The 25,347-nt window shown below is 34.8% G+C and overlaps 1 protein-coding gene across 1 annotated transcript in view; it reads right to left on the bottom strand.

Annotated features, from left to right (window-relative positions):
- Positions 1 to 25,347, bottom strand: part of LOC146995414 (small nuclear ribonucleoprotein F-like) — an 85,229-nt gene that overhangs the window by 18,773 nt on the left and 41,109 nt on the right. The window contains exon 2 of the mRNA XM_085823760.1: positions 14,019 to 14,144. Within this exon, the coding sequence (XP_085679886.1) occupies positions 14,019 to 14,144 (126 nt within the window). The remainder of the gene's footprint in view (positions 1 to 14,018; positions 14,145 to 25,347) is intronic.

Below are 25,347 nucleotides of genomic sequence, written 5' to 3'. Positions count from 1 at the left end.
GTTTTTCTTCCTGCAGCTGTTGCCAGACTTATCCTCGCTGTATGATGAGAGGTATAACATCCTCCCACCCTGATTTTCTCAAAATCAGACATTGCACAAAATTTTCTAACATTACGAATAAACCAAAACAGTACTATGTGTTAGTTTAGAAAGCACATAAAAGAAACTCGTTTAACATACAATATATATGACAGATCATATTAAAATGAGATCAATAAAGAATAAACTTCTAATTAAAGTCATTGCTAAAGAAAAGAGGATATAAGTCCAAAACGTCTATATTGTACATTATTTCTATGAGCATGTCCTTGGTTTTAAGAGTCTACCGTATCTAGATCTGTTTTCAGTTGCCAGAGTTAGCACAGGATCACTGGTAGTTGAAACTTCTAGTGGATACAGTTTTTTGATTGGTCTTACCAAATATCCACTGCTTGTTTTTACTTGTACCACTCTGGTAGCCCTATCTCTGCTACTGAATATTTTTACAATTTTGCCCATTGGCCACATTACACGATTTTTATTGTCTAGTTCTATGAGGACTACATCCCCCACTTTTAGGTTTTGACATGAAGCGCTTGCTTTCTGCACTAGTTGAGCCAGATATTCCTTGCGGAAGCGACTTCTCAGTTCTTGTCTCAACGTATTGCAGTAATTTACACGCACATTCAGTTTCTGGGAATCGATGTAATCCAGATCTGGTACCCCCAATTGTTTTATGTCTTGCAAAAACAGGGAAGGTGTCAGAGGTACGAGCTCTTCCGAATCATCATAGATGTATGTTAAAGGATTGTTGTTTAATGTGGATTCAACATCACACAGGATGGTCAACTCCTCGAAATTCACCGACGATCTCCCTAGAATTTGCACGAGAAGAGTCTTGGTGGAACGAACTAAGCGATCCCACCATCCCCCCCACCACGCAGCCGTACGGGGGGTGGGTGAATTTCCATTTTATTGGAAAACACTCGTTTTCTGTGATTTTTCTCCAATCCAGGCATCTCAGAGCATTGCCTGCTCCGGTAAAATTGGTTCCGTTATCTGAATACCGTTATCTGACACTGTCGCAGGACGGCCTCGTCTGGCAATGAACCGTCTCAGAGCCTGTAGAAACGTTTTGGTACTCAGAGAGGTGACAGGCTCCAGGTGAATTGCCCGGTATACGGCGCAGGTGAACAAAACGATCCAAGCTTTACTCTTTGGTCTCAGAAGTAAAGGACCACAAAGATCGACTCCAGTTGTTTCAAAGACTGCCAAATCTCTTATTCTGTCAAGGGGTAACTGGATCGGAGGGGTAGATAAAGCCTTAGCGGTAAATCTCCTACATAATACACATCGACTTACGCAAGATCTTATATTACGTTTCGACGAAATGATCCAGTATCGCTCTCTTAACTTAGCAGCTAATATCTGCACTCCCGCATGACAGTTCTTTTCATGATACTCCCTTATGAGGCATTCAATTAAATAATGCTTGGACGGAAGCAACAGGGGATAAAGGAAGCAGAATTCATAATTACGTTCAATGATTTTAGTTTTAACTCTGAGGACTCCGTCGTTGTCTCTCACTACCAATAATGCATGGACGGAATCTCCTTTCTCTTGAAAGTGCTTCTTTTGCTCTAAACTCCACAAAAATGTTTCGGCGTTAGTTTTTTCTTCTACTGTTAAGGTATCCGAAGAATACGAGGGCTACTTTAGGTGTTTATTAGTAAAGCGTAGAACCCAGCAGAATACTCGAAATATTTTAGAAAAACTCGAAAAACGTTTGTACCACTCAGAATCTTCTAATTTTATACTCAAATTGACAATCACTCCCTTCTTAATTTTTGCTGCAACAGAATTTTCGTCTGGAGTAAACTCAAAGTCTGGCCATTCTTTCGGAGAGCTTTTCAGAAATTCGAGGCCCTCCCACCAATGGCATTGCCGAAAATGTTCAGGCGTACAGCCACGAGATGCCACATCTGCCGGATTCAATTTCCCAGGGATATGTCTCCAACATTCCTGCTTCGAGAGTTTTCGCATCTCCTTTACTCTTATTCACAAATACTCCCCAGTTTTCCTCTCGTTGTATCCAGCTAAGAGCCAAAGTAGCGTCTGTCCAGTAATATGTCGGGACATCGACTAAGCACAGGGTTTCAACAGTATACCTTGCCAAGCGTGCACCTAGAACACAGGCTAGCAACTCCAAACGCGGAATAGTTATTTTCTTTAAGGGCGATCTTTCGTACCATCTCTCAAATCTTGTTTGAAGTTCATCCGGTAATGGCTTATCCCAAGTCGATTTTGTTGCTCAAGCCTCTTGAAGAATTAATTTTGCAGGTAATATGACGGGCACAAAGAAACCTAGTGGGTCAAAAACAGCATGGATTAGAGACTATAGTCTCCTTTTTGATAAGCTTCTTTTAATGATTTCTCTTTGAACGGATATTGTAAGGCTGTCATCTCGTCGGTCCCACTGCAAGCCTAGAACTGCGGAGACTGGATCACTATCTTCAGCTGCTAGCTCTTGATCACCATATTGATTAAAAGTCCACATTCGAAGATCCATTTTGGCTTCTGCCATAATAGTAATCGACTGGCTCATAAAAACCTTTAGCTCTTCATTATCATCGACTGACGTGACACAATTGTCAACATAAAATGATTTCGCAAGTTTATTCGCAACAGCTTTGAATTCAGGTGAAACGTGGAACAAATGAAATGAAATCACAGCTGCCAATAAATAGGCGCTACTAGTTAACCCCAAAACAACCCTCTTGTGACGAAACACTTCAATTCTATTATTTACCCACCACAAAAACTTTAAGTAATTTTGATCCTCACGCTCTACCTCAATCTGTAAAAAGGCCCGCCTAATATCGAATGTTACACCAACTGCCTTTTCCCTAAACCGCATTGGAATGGCTGAGATTTCTTCTACAAGGTTTGGACCTTTAATCAAGCAATCATTTAGCGAAAGCGAACCAACGACTTTGCTCGACGCTTCGAATACAGGCCTAATCTTGGTAGTGAGGCTACCTAATTTTATTACTGGATGATGTGGTAAATAATGCCCTCCATCATTCTTTACTGATTTTGGGACAATTTCTACGACATCTTCCGCTAGCCATTCGTTAAATACTGTACTATACTCATCAAATTTATTTAATTTTCTCAATTTTCTCGTAGTAGCAAAGAGCCTCTTTTCTGCAATATGCCAGTTAGAGGGAATATCAGGAGGGAATTTTAGAGCCCAAGGTAAACTCACGCAATATCTACCATCTCTGGTTCTGCGAAGGCCCCTAAGAAACTGCTTTTTCGCTGCTTGATCTTCTGCGGCCCTGGAAATGCTTTGCGCATCATCTGCAATGCCGATAGTTTCTAATTTCCACATAAAGGAAGGTTCCATGTCTTGAATAAGAAGATTAGTTACTAACATAGATGGGGTACCCTCAAAACCTTGGATAATCGTTCCTTTCGATTCCCTGCACAGCGTTCATCCCAGTTTAGTATTTATGGCTGTCAAACCACCCTCAAGCTGAATTACTTCACCAGTAAGTATTTGCCCATAAATATCACGCCCTATGAGGATTTCTATTTCCGGGTGACCCTCACCGACATCTGAAATCCAAATTCTGTGTCTTTTTAATTCCTTCAATAACGGTCCTTTAGGTATGCGTGGTGTGCCTCCACAAATGGTATTTTGACCCAGAAAACTAAATTGGTACACTTTGTTTTTCCTAACCGGGCTTAGACCTATAGAATATCTCTTGTGAATTTTTGACTAAGTCCTTGTTCCGCCAAATAACACGTGAGTTAAAGTCTCAAAGGAAGTGCTTTTCAGATTTAAAGCTTCAGCTGTGGATTGTAAAACGTAAGATCGTTGGGATCCACAATCCAAGAGGCACCTGACCACCTTCTTTACAGTGCCTACAACTATTTCAACCATTAACGTCATAAGAGTGACTTCATTCATACATAAGGGAGAGGACATTGTACTATGTATCATTACTGACTCGTTTCTTTTTTCCTTATTGTCAGCATTGTTTTCTGATACCTCCGGGCATAAAATTATAGGGTGAGATCGCCTACACAAATAGCACTGAATAAACTGTGGACACTTCTTCGCAAAATGCCCTGGTTTAAGACAGCAGAGGCAGCATTTTAATTCTCTTAATTTGTCTAATCTTTTCTTTAAGCTCATCGATCGAGTTGTAAAACATTCTTTGCTTTCGTGAGATTTTCCGCAAAAAACACATTTTTGTTCTTTGGCAGCAACTAGACTTGCTGCGCTAGTGATTGGTTTTTGGTCTTAACTTTTACATCTTTAGAATGTTCATTGCGCAAAGTAGAAGAAATTTCAAATCCAGACCTAGCTAGTTTAACTCTCTGCTCTCCTTCGACCTCTTTACGCAAAAATTCCAGGAGATTTGTGATACGTGATCCTTCTTTACTAAACAAAACGCTTCTCTGCCATCATCTCAGCAGACAGACAAGACTCGACCATGGGATATAACCAGGAAACATTAGTATCCAGGGCTAAGCCTAAAGACTCTAGAGATCTTAAGATGGGATTCGATTTTGTCAAACAGTGACACTAGCGGCAACCGATCCTTCCCTTGGGAGCGTACATTTTCGATAATTAATTTTAACAATTCCCTCACGTATATCTCAGTTAAAATTTCCTTGTTTCCAAAACGCTCCTCAAGCGCAGAAATAGCTTTCGGGTAATTTTCAGCCGTTAAAAGATAACTATCTATCAACTCACTAGCCCGAGTTCCGGGTAACATTGATTGAGCTAAATAATGGAATTTGTCAATGTCATTAAGCTCCTTATCTTCATGGATCTTCTTAAATTGACCCCAAAATGTAAGGTAACTTAATAATTGTCCATCGAATTTTTTAATTTGAATTTTCGGCAACTTGTACCGTTTTCCATTAGAAGCACTTATGCTACTATCCGTGTTAGAACTCGTATTGACACTATGGTCAACCGCATTATCTATATTCTCTTTCACCCGACGATTAAGTGTGATAAACTCATCTGAATATTCTTCGCAGCCTATGACCTCTGTGTCCAGATCATCTTCAGCAGCTTTTCCCTTAATCATTGAATCTAGTATTTCTGAATCGCAAGATCTCAACTCAGCAATTATCATCTGCAACTTCAAAATTTTGTCTTTCAATACATCTCTATCCGCTTGAACATCTTTACAAAGTTCGGTTTTTAGAATCTTAGCCGTCCTGGTAAAGGCACTGCATGCCGTTGCACGCCTTTTCTTCAACATATCAACATCCATTTTTATCTTTAAATGCAGACCCACTTAAAACTCAAAATCTGTAATGTTATCATCAATCCGACAAATCCTCAAAAACGTCTTTACTCAGCAATTCCAAAAATATAACCCAATATAATAAAAATGAATAACAATATGTCATAACATTCATAATACAGCAAAACAAAATTATTTTTAATATCACAGCAGAAGATTTAACGCATAACCTGTTCTACGTTTACACTGCAGACAATTTAGCACATAGCATTTCAATTGAAAATAATTCGAATACGAAATTCAACATTGCAGACGATAAAACGCATTATGTTTCCAAATAACACTTAAATTAATATTTACTTCTACAATAATATAATATAGCAAACACAATACTTTCTCAACTATATTAATATAATAATCCCAACACATTCGAATCAGGATCGCAATCCTGGCAGGCTCGCCATTTTGTTATGTCGCGGAGCAAAAACAATTTTACTTTACACACCTGACTGCCACTGGCTTCGACATAGCAATGTGAATACTCTACATCTAAAATTTTAAACACCATTCCAGAATTTTGAATGTTTATTTAATAGAATTTTATTCATATATTTGCAAGTTATACACTATAAACACAATAACAAAATTTGAACTTATCTGCACCAGCGTGAATAAGCCTGGCATAATATTCTGAACTCGACGCAACTTTAGCAGGAAAAATACCGCAAATTCAAACACAAGGTTTCATCCTTTCCAACGCAGCTAATTTTCTAAATATATATTACTAATATCTGCAATGGGGCAGCGAATTCATTTCATTAACCCAAAACTCAAATGTTTTAACGCAATAGTATCGCAAAGGAAACATCAACTCAAAAATCAAAATATTAAAATCTGTAGAATATCATCCGCTGTTGCCATTCCAGCACTGCCAAGTTTTTCTTCCTGCAGCTGTTGCCAGACTTATCCTCGCTGTATGATGAGAGGTACAACACCCACCCCTCATATGCGTAATTTATGTACTGTCGATTGAGAAATATAGGTTAGTAAATTAAACTAGTTGTTTCAAAACTTTTTCTTTATCAATTTTTTTTTATGGGCCCTTCAGTAGAGTGGTAAAGGTGGCTGAACACTTATAACTTGCTCGGGTTTGAATCCCGGCTAAAGGTTTGGATTTATGATTTTTGTGTAACGTAAATGCAAGCCAGCTTCCCTTAGAAAGTCCTCCGTGAAGGCATCCCTCTCCTTATACAGGTAATTGTTGTGTACTTTGATGTAATTCAGTAAGCGAACAAAATTAATCCAATCAAACCCGAAGAACGGGTTGATTACATGTGGAGTTTTCCACCAGGAACATAAATGTGAGCAATTTTCTCTTAAAAAGGTTTACACGAAAGCATCCATCCCCTCAAGCAGATAGCGGTCGCATTCTTTTCCGTAATCCAATCCTAATTCGCACACATTTAATAGTAAGTTGACATACACCTTATTACAGAGAAAATAACAACCTTTTTTAAAGATTTTTTTATTAACTTGTCTGAATTCCCTTTATCTCTTGAGGAGTATAAGAATTTCAGCAAATAAAACTGGCCGAAATTTTATACAATGTAACTGATGTTTTGATTAAATTTAGAAGTAATGTGAGCTTTACTGATATTTAAATACTTTTTGGCAGATCTCATCCTAAAAGAGGGTCTAAAGATAAATTGATTTTATTTAATTTAAAATCAATGAAAATCATTGAAAGCAATCATTGAATGAATGAAAATCACAAACACTATTATGCATACATTTGTCTCTTATTTATCTCCTGATAAATCAGACAAAATTGAGTTAACAGTTCTTAAAAGTTTTACGCACTAAAAAAAAAAAAAAAAAAAAAAAAATTTACTATTCATAAGCATAAAAAGGAAGTAAACGATAAAAGCGGTTTTACCTATTTTCTAGAAGGACATTAAATCTAAAATATTAATCTATTCTTATTTGCTATGATTAAAAAGCATTAAATCTGGTAAGCTTAAACAGCGTGCAAAATCGCTGATGTTTTAATCATAGCAAAAGTCAGTACTAAAAAAATTAGCACTATATGAAACAGTGCTCTAACGTTTGAGAAAAATGGCCTCTATTTGATTTTCAAGTATATTGGCGCGAGTAGAAACCTGCGGTTTTTGCCAAAATGACAAGATAAGGGAAATAATGCGTAGCCAACAGCTAGGATGGCTGGTACAACAGTTGTACCACAGCCGGCATTAAAGAAAGTAATTTTCCTGGTATAACTGCTGTACCAGCCGGCTTCAGAAAGTTAAACAAAAAATGGAATTGCTGCAAAAAATTGCTAAAGCTATATCCATCTCAAAATTATGCAAAGAGTATGGCATTGGAAAGTCAACTGTATATGACACACACACACACACACACACACAACAAAAAAAAACAAAAAAAAAAAAAGAGAGAGAGAGAAAGATGGATTCCGACCATCCTTGCAACGAATAACAGAAAAATTACTCGTTATGCTAAGTGAAGATTATGAGAAAGTGATAATTGAATGGGTCAGACAGCATCGCAGCAAGGTCATGCTATTCACTGGTCAAATGCTAATGGCGTAAAATAAAATATTTAATTAAGAATGAACTTAAAAACTGAGTGCATATATTCGACAGGCTGGTAAACCAAATTTAAAAATCACCATGGTATAAGGCAATTAAGAATATCAGGTAAAAAAGCTTCAGGTGATACAGAAGCTGCTGAACTATTTGCAAATGAATTCATTGAACTTTAAAAGTTATCTCCAGTACAAATTTACAATACTGATGAAACTGTTCTTTTCTGGCAATATATTACATTTCTGGCAATTAAATATATATATATTTCTGGGAAAATACCTTGGCAACCGTTACAGAAAAAGCTCCAACTCGCGTCAAAGATTCCAAAGTGAGACTAACAATTTTCATACTAATTTTAGCATGCACAATTGCGGCCGGAACACACAAGTTTAAACTTTTCATAATCGGAAAAAATACACAACCTTGAGCATTTAAAGGAGTAAAAATTTCCCTGTTACATATCATGCAAATAAAAGAGCATGGATGACACAAGTATTAACGAATGATTTTTTTTTTTATCATTTCATACCCGAGGCTTGGCAGAATTCGGTTGGTTTACCTGATGACGCAAAATTGTCCTCATTGTAGACAACTGTTTGGTTCATACTAGTTTTAGTGAAAGATAATGTATCTGTATTGTCCTTTCCTTTAAATTGTATGTGAATCATTCAGCCTATGGATATCGTGTGTGTGCGCTGAAATGCAAATATAAAGTAGAACTTTTAAAATCCATCTTAAATTTCTTGAATAATGGCAAGACTATTCGAGAATTTTTGAAATATTTTAGCTTAAAATCTACTGTGTGGAGCATAGCAAGATTGTGGGAGGATATGTCTCCATATACTTTAAACAGGATTGCCACTCAAACAGGAGAATGAAGTTCCCTGACTTTTCCAGGTTTTCCAGATGTGTTTCAAGAAAATTCCAGTCTATCCGCATAATGTATGTTGGCTGTGCTAAGAGGTGAATTAATTATGGTATTACTTGTATTGTGTAGCAAATTCACTTAATTATTCAATAAATCCCAGAGGACATTTATTCTTAATTATTCTTGATATACTTTGTTTAATAATTTTGTTTACTTTTCCACTTAAGAAACTTAATAAAATTTAAGATATATACATTGGATAACGACTGTATGTTTTATTTAATTATCACTCATGATCATCACCAGTTCAACACCAGGCTAATCCTGTCCTTATAAATCACAACGCAATGCTAAATAGTTAGGTTAGATTTTAGGTAAATTTAATTTGTGTGAGGTGTCTTCTTAAAAGGCACCTTAACACTTGAAAACATAAATATAATTATAATAGGAGTTGTTTTTTCCACTGAAGATTGAGATTAGAATCTGCCCAATCTGGAATAAAATAAGACTTTTTTTGCAGACATTCTGCAGCTAAACGAAAGAAAAATCTATTTAATGATATTTTTTTAATAAATTGAGGTATTTTATATTTATTTCGCAGCATACATAAGAAAAAAATATGTGCATTAAATTTCGTGATGGTATGTCATCATACTGCTAGAATTAATTTCAGGATTATGCCGGAGAACATTTCCTGAAAGTTGGAAATATTATTTACTAATAATAAGTAAATTTAGAAGAAAGAAGCAACATTAAATGATAGGAATAACATAAAAATAATTACTTAAAAATTGAATTAGAATAATCAACGATATTTTAGCAAATATTACATGGTTAGCCTAGATCAGGGGTCGCCAAACTTTTTTTATCATCGCCCTCCTATATAATTTTTCGAAATCTCCATAGACCCCCACAAAGGTAATTTTCAGGTAATTAAAATAAAACTATATATTAGTCTAAATATTTAATAAATCAGAAACAGTAAGTAAAGTAGCTACAGATTTTTTACTTCTTAATGAGATGAGTGTGCCTGGTGTTTCTTGGCAAGGTTCGCTATATTGGGTTCGAAATTAGTCAATTTTAACCATAAACCCCCTCGAAGCTCCACATTTAATTTATTTCTGTTTTTAGTTAAACTTGAATTAACGTGACTGAAACCGGCTTCAACCATATACGAACTTGGAAACGCCAGCATAAATGGCTGAGCCATTTCGTAAAGTTTCACATATTTTTGCTTTATATTTATATTAGTCCAAAATTTATGTATTGTCAAATTTTTAATAAGCGTTTTTTGCTTCAAGATCGGACAATAGTTCAGCAAGCTCATCTTGTATGTTGATGTCAACGTTATCAATTTGAGCCAAAAATGGCGCAATAATCCAATCAGGGATGTCGATGTTTTCCAAATCAATAAAGCGCAGTTTAAAATCGTCGCTTAATTTTTGAAGATGATTTGTATATATTTCCAGGTCGTCTTCTTTTATTTTTAATTATTGCAGATTTGAAAAATACTTATAATCCTTACATAGCAATGAAGATCTAAATAAATTTAATTTTACTTAAAAGCCTAACAGTATTGTCCGAACTTGGATAATTGTTACATCTTTTCCTTGCAGTTTTGTTTGAATGTCATTAAATTTTCCAAATAAGTCTGCTAAATAAAAAATATGGTTCTTATTGTTTTGGAGTTCATTGCTTAGAACAGGATTTATTTCGTTCAGAAATTCTGTTGTGGAGTCAAATAAATTGACGAGCCGTGGCAAGCATACACCTCTAGACAACCATCTAACCTCGGTGTGCAGAAGTAATTGGTTAAATAACTCATTGTTTTCCTCACAAAGTTTGGCAAATAATCTTGATTTAAGAAGTTGAGCTTTAATTTGATTAATAGATTTAATACAAAACTGTAAAGCTTCATGTAACTCTGAACTCAGATATTTTGCTACTAAGTTGTGTCTATGCAACACACAATGAATAGTACGAATACCGGGCACTTTTTCTTTGAGGCATGTAGCAAAACCTCGGTAACCTCCTACCACAGAAGATGCACCATCTGTGGCTACTGCTATTATATTTTCAAGCGGAATGTCATATTTATTTAAATATTCTTGTAAACATCTAAAAATTGTCACTTCCTTCCCATCGGTTTCAAGATATTTAGCAAATAAAAATTCATCAATGACTTCTCCTTTAATTTTACTGAAATATCTAACATACGCCATAAGAATAGCAGAAATGCCAAAAACAGATTCATCAAGTTGTATAGAGAACTTGCAATTTTTTAGCTCCAAAACTACTGTGTTTTCTATTTCTTCGGCCATTTCGTCAATACGCCGTTTTACAGAATTTGCACTTAATGGCAAAGACTTTAAAACATTAGTAGAGTCTTTTTTCATCACATTCTCAATGACGTCTTTAATTGCAGGTACTACAATTTCTTCTGCGATTGTGTGGGGTTTTTCCCTCTTTGCTATATTAAGCGAAATCTTGTACGAAGCAATTAATCCTCCTTCATTTTCAGTTTCAGTAGACTGTTTCATAAAACTTTTTAGAGTTGGTCGACATGTGAATTTTTCTTTGAGTTTTTAATACTGTTCACAGTTCACAAAGCATTTAACACTGTTCACAGTTCACAAAGCATTTAATACTGTTCACAGTTCACAAAGATAGCTGAAAATGCATATGATATTTGCGTTTGTAGCATCCAGTGTAGAATTGGACAAGCGCACATATGCAAGGCTCGTATGGTTTGCGATGGAGACAAAGGGCGAACCAACGACACGATGCGTAACTGCCGTATAAAAAAGAAAAAAACTAAAAGAACTAAAACCACACACATAAGAAGAAAGAAAACGGAGTACTGAAGATTCCCTTCGCGCTTAATGCATAGAAAGCCAACGGCAGTGTCGTCGCTCGCCAAGTCTGCGCCAAAAGCTCCTAATTGGTTGATGGGTTCGCTAGCAAGAGACACGGATAAGCCTCAATCACTCTTCTGGCTACATACTATGAGTCGTGCAAATTACAAACTGGTCACAAGGTCAAGTTGTAACGTCACGGTATACATACGAAAACCCATAAGGAAAAAAGGGGCAGATTGTTTTCTGATTTATTATTTTATTTTCTATAAAGAATATAATATTAAGTCAATTATAAAAATATTTTAAATTTTTACGTACGCAGTTAGATATGTGTGATTTGCGTATTAAGAACTGTTTTTCCTTTGAGTCCCAATAGACCCCCATTCGACCCCTTGGGTCAGATAGACCCCTAGGGGTCTATATAGACCACTTTGGCGACCCCTGGCCTAGATGAATGATCACTATTTTTTTTATTTTACTGCAAAATGACAAGGTATTTATTAAAAAGAAAAAAACAGGTTTAAAAAGATTTTGCGGTAAACTTCTAGTATACGGTAAGGCCTTGGCACGGTTTTGAAAATTGTCGCCAAGACCAAAATGACCCATTTACTGCTCATCATCATGTCGCCAAATCCATACATGGAGATTATTCTAACCAAAGAACGTCTATGTAAAGAAAAGATTCCATACACGTAATGCTATTACGCCGCTAAGAATGTCGAGGGAAAATTTGCCAAGGGATCTGGCGACGGAACCTGACGGCCAGAATTTTCCTCTCCGTGATGTGTACAGGAAATTGAGAAACAGGTGTTAAGTAGAAACGTTCTTCGACAAAAAAGAAAACTACAAAAATCCGTTTTTAAATTATTGCAAAAAATCCAAGAAAAAATGTTTTATCAAAGAGCGTTTCTTTTTGGACTTTTCGCAATAATTTTAAAAACGGATTTTCGTAGTTTTTTTTTTCCCTCAAAATAACTAATCCCTGTATTAATTTACTTGCGCCAAAAAATATTTTCTTTTTCTTTAGAGTTTAAAGAAATTTTAAACGATATTCATTTTATGAACTCTTGACAACGTGACCTTCAAACTTCGACACCGGTTTCGAGCTTTGGCGACAGATATATCGCACATGCACAGCTGTTTCCCTCTATGATGGAACGGAGCCATGTCTGTTGCAGAGAGGTTTTCCTTCTTTACAATACATATTCTTTGATTCTAACCTCCATGGTATCGTACAATAAGATTAAACCCATTTTGTTTTATACGAGAATAGGTACTTTCTTTAGTTCATGCACTGCACATGGGATTCTCCCAATTCTCGAGGTTGCTGGAAACCAAAAGTTGCAGAAAACTTGCTTTGCTTTTCTAAAAGTTAATCAAATTGGAGCTGCGAAAATTAGCTCTATGCCAGCTGCCCGAATGACACTCACATGATATACAATTCTTCAAAAAAGTTATCTCTTCTGACGTCGGCGCAAAATTCGCTTTTTTTGGCAGGATCGTTGTATGAAATTCCCTGACTTTTGCCTGAATTTTTTGGTCAATTTTCGAATTCCCTGACTTTTTCAGGTTTTCCTGGTTTTCCAGGTAGCGTGGCAACCCTGTTTAAAAAGTGCTTGACATAATTTATGGTCAACTAGTATATTTTATGGTGAGGTTGATGAAATGTTGATTTGAGGTATCTGTGAATGCGAAGGTTTTTGGATATCGCAAACCAAAGGTTAAATTTTCTAATTAATGGATGTTTTAAAGACATGTGGAAAAGTGGTAAAAAATGAAAATGATTTAAAAGAAATTTTTCATTATGATGAAAATGCTCCATTTATCAATCAACGGGTGGCGAAGACTGTAGAATGGTTCTAGATCCAGAAAATATCGCTACCGAGAAAGAGGTTATTGGAAAGGAAAAAAATTTCGATTGACCAGCTAGTCGGAATTCTCGACACAGCAATTACAAGACTTAAACAATCGAGCCTTGTAACTGAATGAGAAATTATGTCTGTCTACAGAATTAAAGAGAAAATATTAGCACAAAAAAAGCAACTTAAATAACTTGCATTAAAAGAAATGTTTAATAAAGTAAACAAATAAATATTAAGCTATTTTTTTATAAATTCTGTTACCCTTTAGATCCTAAATGCTTCATGATTTCATATTTTTAATTTCATAATTTCTACATGCCATCTTAATAGATTTAAACTGATGATCTAATATCCAGAAAAATACCAAACCCAGAATGGCCAAAGCTCAGACTCTGTACTGTATAAAGAGATGGCAGGTAAACCATTAAGAAGTCGGAGGTTTTGTGCAAGTGTACCTTCAAGATAAACAATTAATTCAGCTCTAATACTAAAGAATAACAAATATTAATTGAGCAAAACATATTAAAAAATTGTTAGAAAGCAAAAAAAAAATTTGGGAGAGAAAAAGAAATTACCTGTAGGTTCATGTAACCATCTACAGAGACTAAGAAGCCCTTATATTCTACTCCCCATTTTAATTTGACAATAACAGGTTTTCCTGTAAGGCTGTTTAAAAATGGCTTTGGATTCAGAGGTAAATTCTACAGGATGACAAACATAAACAATTACTTCTTTTACAGCACACACACACACAAACATATATGATAGAACATTATATACATATATGCTGCCGATCAAAATTAAAGGACAGTAATAGAAATAAAACTTACTGAAAAGTTGTAAAAGGGAATTTGGTCAAAAACATTATTTAACATAAAATTATCATGTTTGCCAGTTGATTAATCTGAAAATATTGAATTTAGAGAGAAATTTACAGAAATTTAAAGACAAAAAGAATAATCTTTTCTGTTTTAAAACAAATATTTCTTTAATATAGTCTATGGTCATATATGACAAAAATACAACTTCATATCTTGATTTCATAGACTTTACCAAATCACCAATCAAAATCATCAAGTTTTGTGAGACTAACGCTTCATTTTGGAATACCACTTTTCAGATCCTAAAGGGTCTGGAGAGGCATTTGACAGCTTAACACATCCTTCGCATACTCAATCAGGTTCATATCTGGTGAGAAAGCGACCAATTCATTTAAAAGATATCTTCCGTTTCTAATAATTCTGACATTTGACCTGGATGAGAAGTGCTCTCTATTAGCAAAAAATCTAGGCCAGTAGCACCCCAACAGCTTTACATAGGATTCCGAGACCTCATCCATGTATCTCTGATTGGTTACAGAACTCTTATCACTTATGTACAGCTCAGTGTGGCCATTTATGAAGATTCCAGACTAAACCTTTAAACCACCTCTGTAAAAATGTAATCTTTCACAAACCAGGAAAGGGAAATTGCATGTTCCTTGATTCCTTTATATCAAAAATGTCTAGAATCGCAATTCTGGCTACATCTGAACTCATTTAGAAATAAAGCACAGTTCTATTCTTCTAGCCTTTACTCGATATTGTCTTAAATGGTCCATTTGGAAAATGAAGTGAGTAGGATACAAAACATAGATTTTCTGGGATGTCCCTATTGCGTCTACCAGTTATGAAGTACTTTTGGCACTCCACTTAAATTATGTCTTTGAGTTATGATTAATGAATACTGATTAATCTCAGAATCGAAATTAAAGAATATTACACACCCAAATTCCAATCTGTATCCTTTGTATTAATAACATATTATCAGTCCCTTATTATCACATAACTTATTACAGGGGTGTTTGTGGGACCCCAAAAAAATCCCCTGAAACTTTTACGGACTTACTACTGACATTTTGAAGTTTCGAGAAGGGGGGAAAGAGAAATGAAAAATTACAATTATGAAGTATTGAATGACCTAATTATAAAAGTTCAATGAATTACTTTTTTTGCAAAATTAATAACCATAAATTTTCAAACATATAAACTACTACATTTTATGTAAATATTTTTAAATTACCTGAATTAATTCTTTTAAAAAAATTATCTAATTTCTGCTGCTTTTTTTTTTTTTTTTTTTTTTTATTATTATTTTCTGATGTTTGTGGGCTTGTCTTTCTTTTGTGGTGAACTTCATAATTGCAAGAAGGTTGACTTTTATTTTCCTCCTTTACAGTTGAAGAAATTTCCTCGAGAACTGCACATGCAGAGGTAGAAGCAGTTTGCTTTTCTGCTAATGTAGAAGGTTTTTCAGAGACTTTTATAGGTGACTCATCTGAAATACATGATTTTAAGTCCTCTTGATATGTTTTCCAACTTCTGTTCATATTCAGTAAGAGATCTTTGTGAATTGGATCAGTAATTAGATTTTTTGAGCCATATTTTTCACATGAGGTTTCTTTAGAAGCCATTAAATCATATTTAATAGTCTGCACTGCATCTGCACGACGATCCCCGGAATTTCCGGGTATCGAAGTTCAAAATCCCCGGAGCACAAACACCCCTGTTACTATTAGTATATCTTAGCACATATTATCAGTCACTTAACTTACATATTTCATATACTACTTATCTACAGAACACAAAGTCCAATTCTGTGTTCAGTTGCAGAAAATTAACATAAATTATTACCTCTTTGGCCATTGGTTGAAAACTAATTACCATATTTGCCAGCCTATAAGATGCACCTTTTTTTTTAATACACATTTTTATTGATAAAACTTCATTACTGATCCTTATAATAACTTTACAGTATTTTAAATATAAAGAAATACAAATACAAAGTAATACTTCCTGCAAATACCCAAACTATCTGGGAGAGAACACTTTTAATCTTCTTCAAAACCCAGACATTCATCTCCAGTGATAAATAAAGAGTCACTTGAAATCTATCTGAGTCCTCAAACAACAAAGAAGACTTCATCCAGCTGTTTCACTTTTTCTTCATAAATCCCTTAAATGGTTTATTAATGCAGACATCTAAAGGTTGAAGCTGACTGATTAGGCGTCCTGGAATTACAGCTAACAGAGTTTATTAAGTTTGAGTTTGAATTTATTTTTAACATCTTCTATCCTGTGAATACGAAACTGATCCTATACTAGTAGGGCAGGTTTCTTCAACAGTATGCCAGGGTGCCTCGACCAAATTTTACATATCAAATAAGATGAAGTAAAGATGTACAAGATGCACCCTGTTTTTCAGACCTATTTTCAAAGAAAAAAGCGCGTCTTTTACCTTGGCAAATACGGTATGTATCATGCAAACATCTTTTAGCAATTCAGCAATTTTCTTACAGAAGGGGGGGGGGAAGGATGGCTTACGTCATCATTTAATTCAGTCACAAAAATGTACTTATTATATACTGTAACCAATACCATAAACTGTTGGACTAACTGTGACAACAAGGGTGCCTTCTGGTGAGTAACCAGAGAAGAACTTTAGTACAAGCCAAGTGTTTAACCTGATAGGTTGTACAGTACAAAGTCTTTAATCCGAACGTCCATAATACGGAATGATCTATAATCCGGACCTCAAAGCTACAAACTTTTTGCGCATGCATAGCGTCTACACACGCGCATAATAACTTTACGTATGCGCATAATATGTTTACGCATGCATAAAAATAAGGCATGCGCGTTTAATGTATAACGGACGGTATAAGCTAGGCTAAAATTATCTAATTATCTATTTCAGTTAATGTCGCAGATTGCATTGTTCCTTAACCTTCTAATTGGATTTAGCTTATTATTTTTTGCAGACTGTTAGAGCAATTTTATAAAAAGTAAGTTTAAATTTTCGATTATGTCAAAAAGAGTTTTTGATTCTGGAGCTGCCAAAGGATCTACAAAGTGAAAGCATGTTTCGATGTCCAAACAAACAAAAAGTGGAATTGCTGAAAAAAATGGATAAAAGCATGAAGAAAGTGACAGAGAGGTTAGTGAACACGAAAAAATTTTGATTGACAAGTTAGTCAGTATTCTCGGCACAGCAATTACAGAAACAGCGGAACTTTGTAACTGAACAAGAAATATCTGTTTATATAATTAAAGAGAAAGTATTAGCACAAAAAACGAAGCAACATAAACAACTTACATTGAAAGAAATGTTTAATAAAGTAAACAAGAAAATATTAAGATTTTTTTGTAAATTTTGATACTCTTTAGATCATAATTGCTCTTTATTTCATAAATTATGGTTTCATACTTTTAATTGTATAATTTCTGCATGCCATCTTACCAGATTTAAATTGATGATCTATAATCCGGAATCGCCGAAGTCCCGACGAGTCCGGATTAAAGACTTTGTACTGTATCAGACTCTTGCTCTGTAATTTTCTTAAAGTTAAATGTAATGTTCGTGTGTAACTTAAAACCTGTTCAAAAATACTTGTTACACAATACAGGACTCTTCTATGACCCTATCTAAAACAACCCCCTCAAAGTGACGCCCAATGTTAATGTTTAGCTTTAAGAATTCTCCTTGGCTTTTGCTCACTTTCTTTTTCAGAAACAGTGCTTGCATCCACACCCACTCGATCCAAGTCTTAAAACTTTAGAAAAAGAAATACCTCACCCGTCAGGTATAAATTTTTTTTTTTGTGCTTGTGTGTGTGCCACTCCGATGGCTTATCAGCAGCAAATGGTCAATGATATGTTGTTTTGCATTTAAACACTAATGTTCTATAATGTGTTAACTCTTAATGTTGAAAACGTGAAAATACTTAAATATGAAAATGTAAAAATACTTAACCATGTTCTTAAAGTATATATGTATATCTTTTATGAATACTGTATCATTCTGAAGTGATTAAGAAATTCTTTCATTTTGTTTACACATAATGAGTGCACGAGAACTGTATAATCATAATATTCAGTTTTGTTTCAAAATGGTAAATGTGGTAAAATATAAAAAGGTGTAATATATTCAAAGCGAGGCATTTTAAGAGTAAAATTCTGTATTAGAAATTGTTATTATAATATGCTGAATGTATTCAATCTTATAAATGCAGTTTCAATTTGAGCTTAACTTGACGAACCAGTGGCTCAATGACATGTTTATTACTCTGTTGCCTCCATAACGGTTTTATTTATTGATATTTTTTTCTCTTGCATTTCCAGTTACATTTCTAGAAAATTGTTTATATTTGATGATTTAAAGAAGGATAAGATTCTTCCTGGCGAAATGTTATCTTTTCATACTGATTGATATATGCTTCAAGTGCGCGTAATTCTTTTAGTTTTCATAAGTGTACTGCTATCCACGAATTCTTTATTTTATTCTTTGAGAATAGAAATAATTAATGGAAAAGGATTTTATCGATGTTATTTAAACTAGGGCTGTGGAGTCGGAGTCGGGCAGATTTTTGGGGTAAAAGAAGTTGGAGCTGGAATCGCTAAAAACAGGTCGACTCCGACTCCAGTTTTCATTGAACAGTTTGAATTTGAAATGAAATTAAAATGAATTGAAAAAAATTACCGTATTTGATGGCATATAAGACACACCCTTATTTAGACGGCCACATACAAGGAAAAAAGTTTCAATAGCATGGTTTCTTTTAGTTCTCACATTTCGTAAAAGCCAAATAAACAATTATTGAATGCAATTACCTTCACGTATAAGACTGTGTCCTTCACATATAAGACGAAGCTAACTTTTTGTGAGACCAAATTTAGGAAAAAAAGTGTGTCTTATATGCCTTCAAATACGGTAATGACAAGCTGAATTATTATTTTTATTTGTGGACTATTTACATTAATAAATAGTTATTTTCTATTCTATCGACATATTAATAAATAAATATAAGGGAGGAGGATGGTTGTGATATTTGCCATTAGGATTAAACTGATACATTTAGTTACTTCATTTAGTTACAGATCTCACTGGTAAATTTAGGTAAGCAGCAATAGCAGCAAGAACTCCCAAAATTGATGCCATTCTTAGGAAGCGAGCAGGACAAGGAGCAATTGTTGATCAAGCAACATGATAAGGAAGTACATATTTAATCATAAAGAGGTTTTTAGAATTAAGATCTTTTTAGAAGATATTCATAACCCTAATGTTTCACTAACAGAAAGACTGTGGAATGACCTTGCAGAATAGGAAACTCTTCTTTCTATACCGTATATAATCACAAAAAAGCTGCAATCTGAAGAATTGACAGGAAGCGAGAATGGGATGTTTGTTCTTTCTGAAATGGAGGATTTGTTCCAGAAAGAATCATTTCCTAAATGAAGAAAACAAAAACTAGTTTGTTAGACAATAAGATCTTGTAGGGTTCAAAATATGTAGATCCGAAACACCGAATTTTATTGGATGACGAACAAATTAAAAAGGCAAAGAAAGTCATCTATTAACTTTCATTAAGAATGAAATTAATCTCAGAACAATTAGAGAATTCAAATCAGGACAGTCAAACTGCAGACGTTGCAATTGAGTCTCTATCATCCTCTTCTAGTGATGAATTAGATTTTGAGAAATATTTTTGGATAATATTGAAAAGGCCAAGGCAGTGCAAATGAAAATAAAGAATCAAGAGCGTTTAGATATAAAAATGAAAAAATACAAGCAAGATTTCTACACGACCTTTGAAGAAATAGAGACATATTATTGCGCTTGCAAGACACCTCTTTTAGAACTTATAAAAAATCTATCCTGAAAAGTTAAAAGAAGTAGCCCTTACAGTAACAGCTCTTCCTCCGGTTTAAGTTAGTGTGGAAAGACTCTTCTCAGCTCTGAAGTTTATCAAATTGTATCTATGGCCCGCCAACAAAGATCTTGCCGAAGCTATACCGTTTCTTAGAAATAACAAATGCCAGTTTTTCCATTTCATAATAAATACTAATTAATATAAATAATTTGCTACGGCATCAATTTTTTTCTGTAACATCTATTACTTTTTTTATATTAAAAAATAAGCTGTAATGCTTATTTCTTATATATGAAGGATATATTTTTATATATTTTTTATATTTTTATATATGAAGAAGTCGAAGTCGGTCATTTTCCCTACAGACTCCACAGCCCTGATTTAAACTGTGCCATTTTTAAGCCTTGTAAAGTGTTTTCTTTTAAGGAAGAGAGTGGGTGGTCCCCCCCTCTATATATTATTTTGACACTGTGTTATTTTTGATACAACTAATTTTAATATAGTGCTATTCTGTGGTAAAATGACTACAAATCTTTTCTGGGTAAGGTGACAACCTTCTAGTTAGTGCCATAATAAGGTTTCCCCCCCTCCAATTTCGAAGTATTTATCTTTAGTGAAACATGTCGCCATGTCGTTTTTTGCTAAAGGATGTAAACAAGATATGTGTGTTCTAGTAAATGAACTTGGTGTGAATGTTACGGAACAAACGACAACAGTTGATATTAAGGATGCCATTTTAATGAGTAAGGGATATAATGAAGAGTTCAATAAAGATCTATTTTTTAGCATTATTGCGGAATGGAAAGAAATAGAGGAACGTGAATTTAACAAAAGAAAACAGTGTGAGGAACGCGAAAGGAAAGAGATAGAAGAATGCGAGCACGAGCTTGAGAAATTGAAAATACGAGTAGCTAATTCAGGTGCAAGTCATGATTCCGTACCTGCTTTAAAACCCACTGACACAGATATCTCTAAGTTACACTTACAAACTTTTGATCTTCATGCAAGTTATCACCAAGTGAAGGTTCATACTGATGATCAAGACAGCATTTGTGTGTCCCTTCTGAACATATCGTTTCTTACGAATGCCCCAACAACATTCCAGAGATTGATAGACCGTTTTCCGACATAGATATCTTAATTCCTCATAATTCCTCTGACACAGATATCTCTAAGTTACAATTACAAACTTTAATTCCTCACTTTAATCCAAAATGTAATGACATGAGCCTTTTTCTCACTTTATTTGAAAGGTAACTAACAATTTTGAACATACCTCAAAGGAAATGGGTAGTGTATCTCTTGGTGTGGTTTGTTACCTAATGACATTGCAAAATTGATTGCAAAGGAATCTGCTGGTGATGCATAAGATTATGACAACATCAAACAAATTCTCTTAAAACGTTTTAAATTAAGCGCTGAAAAGTTTTTGACAGTTATTTTCATGACATAGCAAAAGTCTTGATAGTACATGGAGAGATTTTTACTTCGATATGAGAAATTTCTTTGATGGCTGGATTGGCAAATTAAAAGTCAATACTTTTGAGAAGTTAAAAGATTTGATGATATCGGACCAAATTAAAAGACAGTCCCCATCTGAGTATAGAGAACATTTTGTTGATCATTGGCCCGAGTGCATTGATCCGCTTCAACTGGCTGATAAATTAGATTTATATAAGAACCTAAAACATCAAAAGTAGAAATGTCAGTAATAACACTCCAAAGCCTTCTCAACTTAGTGGTCCTAAGAATTATAAAAATAACCCTCAAATTGTTAAAAACTCAGCGACGAGGAATTCTGGCATGAAAGAAGATCGACCAACTGTTATATGTTATGGTTGCGGAAAATCAAGCATCGTTAAGGCTAAGTTTCCAACCTGCTCTCCTTCTTTAACCCCTTCGAGCTGGGTAGCGAAAACGCGCGCTTCGCGGAGGCCAGCAATGTCTTCCGCGAGCGTCTCTCCAGGGCCGGGGGCTTTTTTGCTACTAAGCCTAAATCCATGAAATTTCCGAAGTATCAACGCATTGTTTAATAATGCTCTATAGAGTATTTAAACGGCTTATGCTTTATAGATATTTATATATATATACTTTAATTACCTTATTTCTTGTTTAAATGCATATTTTACACATTTTATTTTAATTACTCACCATTTTATGACTTTTAACATTATAATCTGAAAACTAAATATATTACTTAAAATTCTCTTTTCGTATGAAAAATTTTAAAACAGGGATCTACACACAGTCCTACGTTACATTCCTTGAACTCGTAATAACTCATTTGCCGTTTTGGAGGATTTTTCCGGAATGTGAACAAACGAAGCATTGTCGTCTCATTTTCTTATCAGTCTCTTCTGAACAAAGTTTTGGAAAATGTCTTTCAGTTAATCTTTCAGAATCAATATCAGAATATCAGAATTTCAGAATCAATATCTGAAATATTTTGCATCATTTCTGCTATTTCATGCTCTGTTGAACATTTTCGACGATTCGACATTGAAACGGTAAAAACAGAAAGAATTCACGTCTAACAAGATCTAATTATTTTCTAAAAACTGAACTGTAAACGGAAATACTCAACGCTTTAGCGCATATAAAACTTCTACTTACAATAAACAACTACCACGTGCAAATAAAGTGCGATTTAAAGAGACGTCATAAATCACGCCATTCGGAAACATTTAGTTCCCCGTTTGTTTATATAATCAAAAACACGTGTATGTGAGTCATGCTTCTCTCACTTCAAGAAGGTCTAATGCACATGTATCTGAAACCATATGGACATACAGTGCCATCTTGTGGCAGAAATTATAGTTGGAAAAACGTTCCAAGGTACTGGCACAAATATGTGACAGTCGGTAGAGAATGCAACAATGCTCTGGCACGCCTGCGTGTCGGCCGGTAGATAAGTGTGTTCGTTGCTGGCACGTATACGTGACAGTCGGCGCGAAGGGGTTAAGTAAAGAATCAGTCGACTTCAAAGCAATAAACTTACAGTGTCTGTAGACACACCTCACACAACTCTTTTAAGAGTAAAAATCAACGAATTTACAGGAATTGTCTGTGCTGATACTGGCGCTACTCACACTATAGTGGGAGAAACATTATATAATCTCTTGAAAGAACAGGGATCAGAATTTAAGAAAACTACTATGAAGGTCAATCTAGCCGACGGAATTCAAAGGGACAAAGAGATCCAAATGACCCAGGTAGACATTCGCATTGAAGGAAGATCACTCCGCATAACTTCATTTGTGCTTCCCTCAGCAAAGGGTAAAAGGACACTTTTAGGATCAGATTTTCTTAGAAGCGCTGGAATTGTTTTAGATCTACAAAATTATTGGTGGTTTTACCATGATAATCCGCAACAAAAGTTTAAGTTTATTGATGATGATTTTAAACTCAGTGATTGAACCGAATATATGTTGGGAGTTGACACTGTACTGTTAAGAGAAGGTGAAGGACAACATCTATTGGCTCATCAAAGATCACAATTAAATGAATTATTGAGTCAATATTCAACTATCTTCCAACCAGGGGGAAAAGCAACACCTTTCATAGAACATCGAATTAAGACTGGAACCCCCCCCAGTAGCTATAACCCCATACAGAATGAACCCTGCCAAGAAAGAAATCTTAAAACAAGAAATTAATACCGAAACATAATGGAACAGTACGCCTCTGCATAGATTACCAGAAACTGAACGTGATTACAGTTCCGGATTCCTACCCACTTTCCAGAATGGATGACCTGCTACATGAGGCAAAACCTACTCCTTTCATGTTGACCTTTGATCTTCATGCAAGTTATCACCAAGTGAAGGTTCATACTGATGATCAAGACAGCATTTGTGTGTCCCTTCTGAACATATCGTTTCTTACGAATGCCCCAACAACATTCCAGAGATTGATAGACCGTTTTCGCAATGGACTTGAGGACATCCTAACCCTCACCTATCTGGACGACATAATCGTGCTGTCAGAATCATTCAAGAAACACCTTTCTGATCTCAAAGCTGTTTTCAAAAGGCTTTTGCTCTTCAAACTGCATGCAAACAGAGAGAAGTGCCACTTCGCTTCTTCTCGTATAATATTTGGGATTTTGGATCAAACAAAAAAGAAATCGAAGTTGATTCAGAAAAAGTTTCCTCTATCCAGAAAATTCCAACTCCCAAAAACGTCATGGAACTCCAATCCTTCCTTCAAACATGTTCTTGGTTTAGACGATATATACAAAACTTCGCAGAAATATCCCGATGGCTTAGTGATTTGACGAAGAAGAAAGTCCAATGGGAATGGGGTTTCAACCAGCAGAAAGCATTTGAAACTCAAAAACTGCCTCATAAATCCTCTTGTGTTGAAGCAAGCAAATGGAACTCAACCATATAGTCTTCGAACAGATGCAAGTAACTATGCTCTTGGAGCCGTTTTACTTCAAGGGGAAGGGTTTAAAGAGCACCCTATTCAGGGTTCGTACACATTTCTGCACACGAAAATTAAGTACTTTTAAGGACTTTTAAGGACCATTAATGAAAAAAATTAAGGACCTATGAGCAAATGGAAACTGAATAAATTCAATTAAAAATATTATTCTATGCCCAAATTTCACTTTTGTTATACCATCCCAAAAATAAAATAGATCCCTAAGTAGTATGCATTATTACTAGAATTAACTAACATAATTATTAATAGGTTTGAGAATAAAATTAATTTCATGCAGTATATCAAATAGCATTAAATATTTTACACTTATAATAGTTGGACATATTTAAAAGAAGATTAGTGACATTTACGTTTTACTAATAGTTAGCTTAATGCTTTTTTTTTTTTTTTTTAAATGTCTCATTTTGTCACATACTTGGTCAGTATAGAGGTTTAGCAAATAGTGGGGAGATTTTATGTCAAACGGCATAGGTTAAAATGAGAAGTGAGATCATAATCAGCATGATTCATAACAAAAGACTGAATGTTGTCTATAGAGAGACCTGCTGATTGGAACAAACCTAAAAGGCCTGATGTAGGCACAATTGGTAAGTGTTGAAAAGTTAGTCAAGCTCTGCTTAATGCAGTTAATTTCATAGCTTTATGTAGTGTTCTAGGGGTTGTAACCCAGTTAATATACGTACTTTAAGGTTCCAATAAGCCATTAAAGCACCAGAGGTGATAAGTTGTTTTATATACAAGTCTCAGTAGATGCAAAGAATAAGTTATAC

Source organism: Stegodyphus dumicola, chromosome 9 (assembly GCF_044657685.1).
Source record: "Stegodyphus dumicola isolate Sdum_Otavi_A_Nest chromosome 9, ASM4465768v1".
Classification (NCBI taxonomy): Eukaryota; Metazoa; Arthropoda; class Arachnida; order Araneae; family Eresidae; genus Stegodyphus; species Stegodyphus dumicola.
Note: the sequence above shows the minus strand (reverse complement) of the source record. Positions and strands in the feature narration are given on the sequence as shown.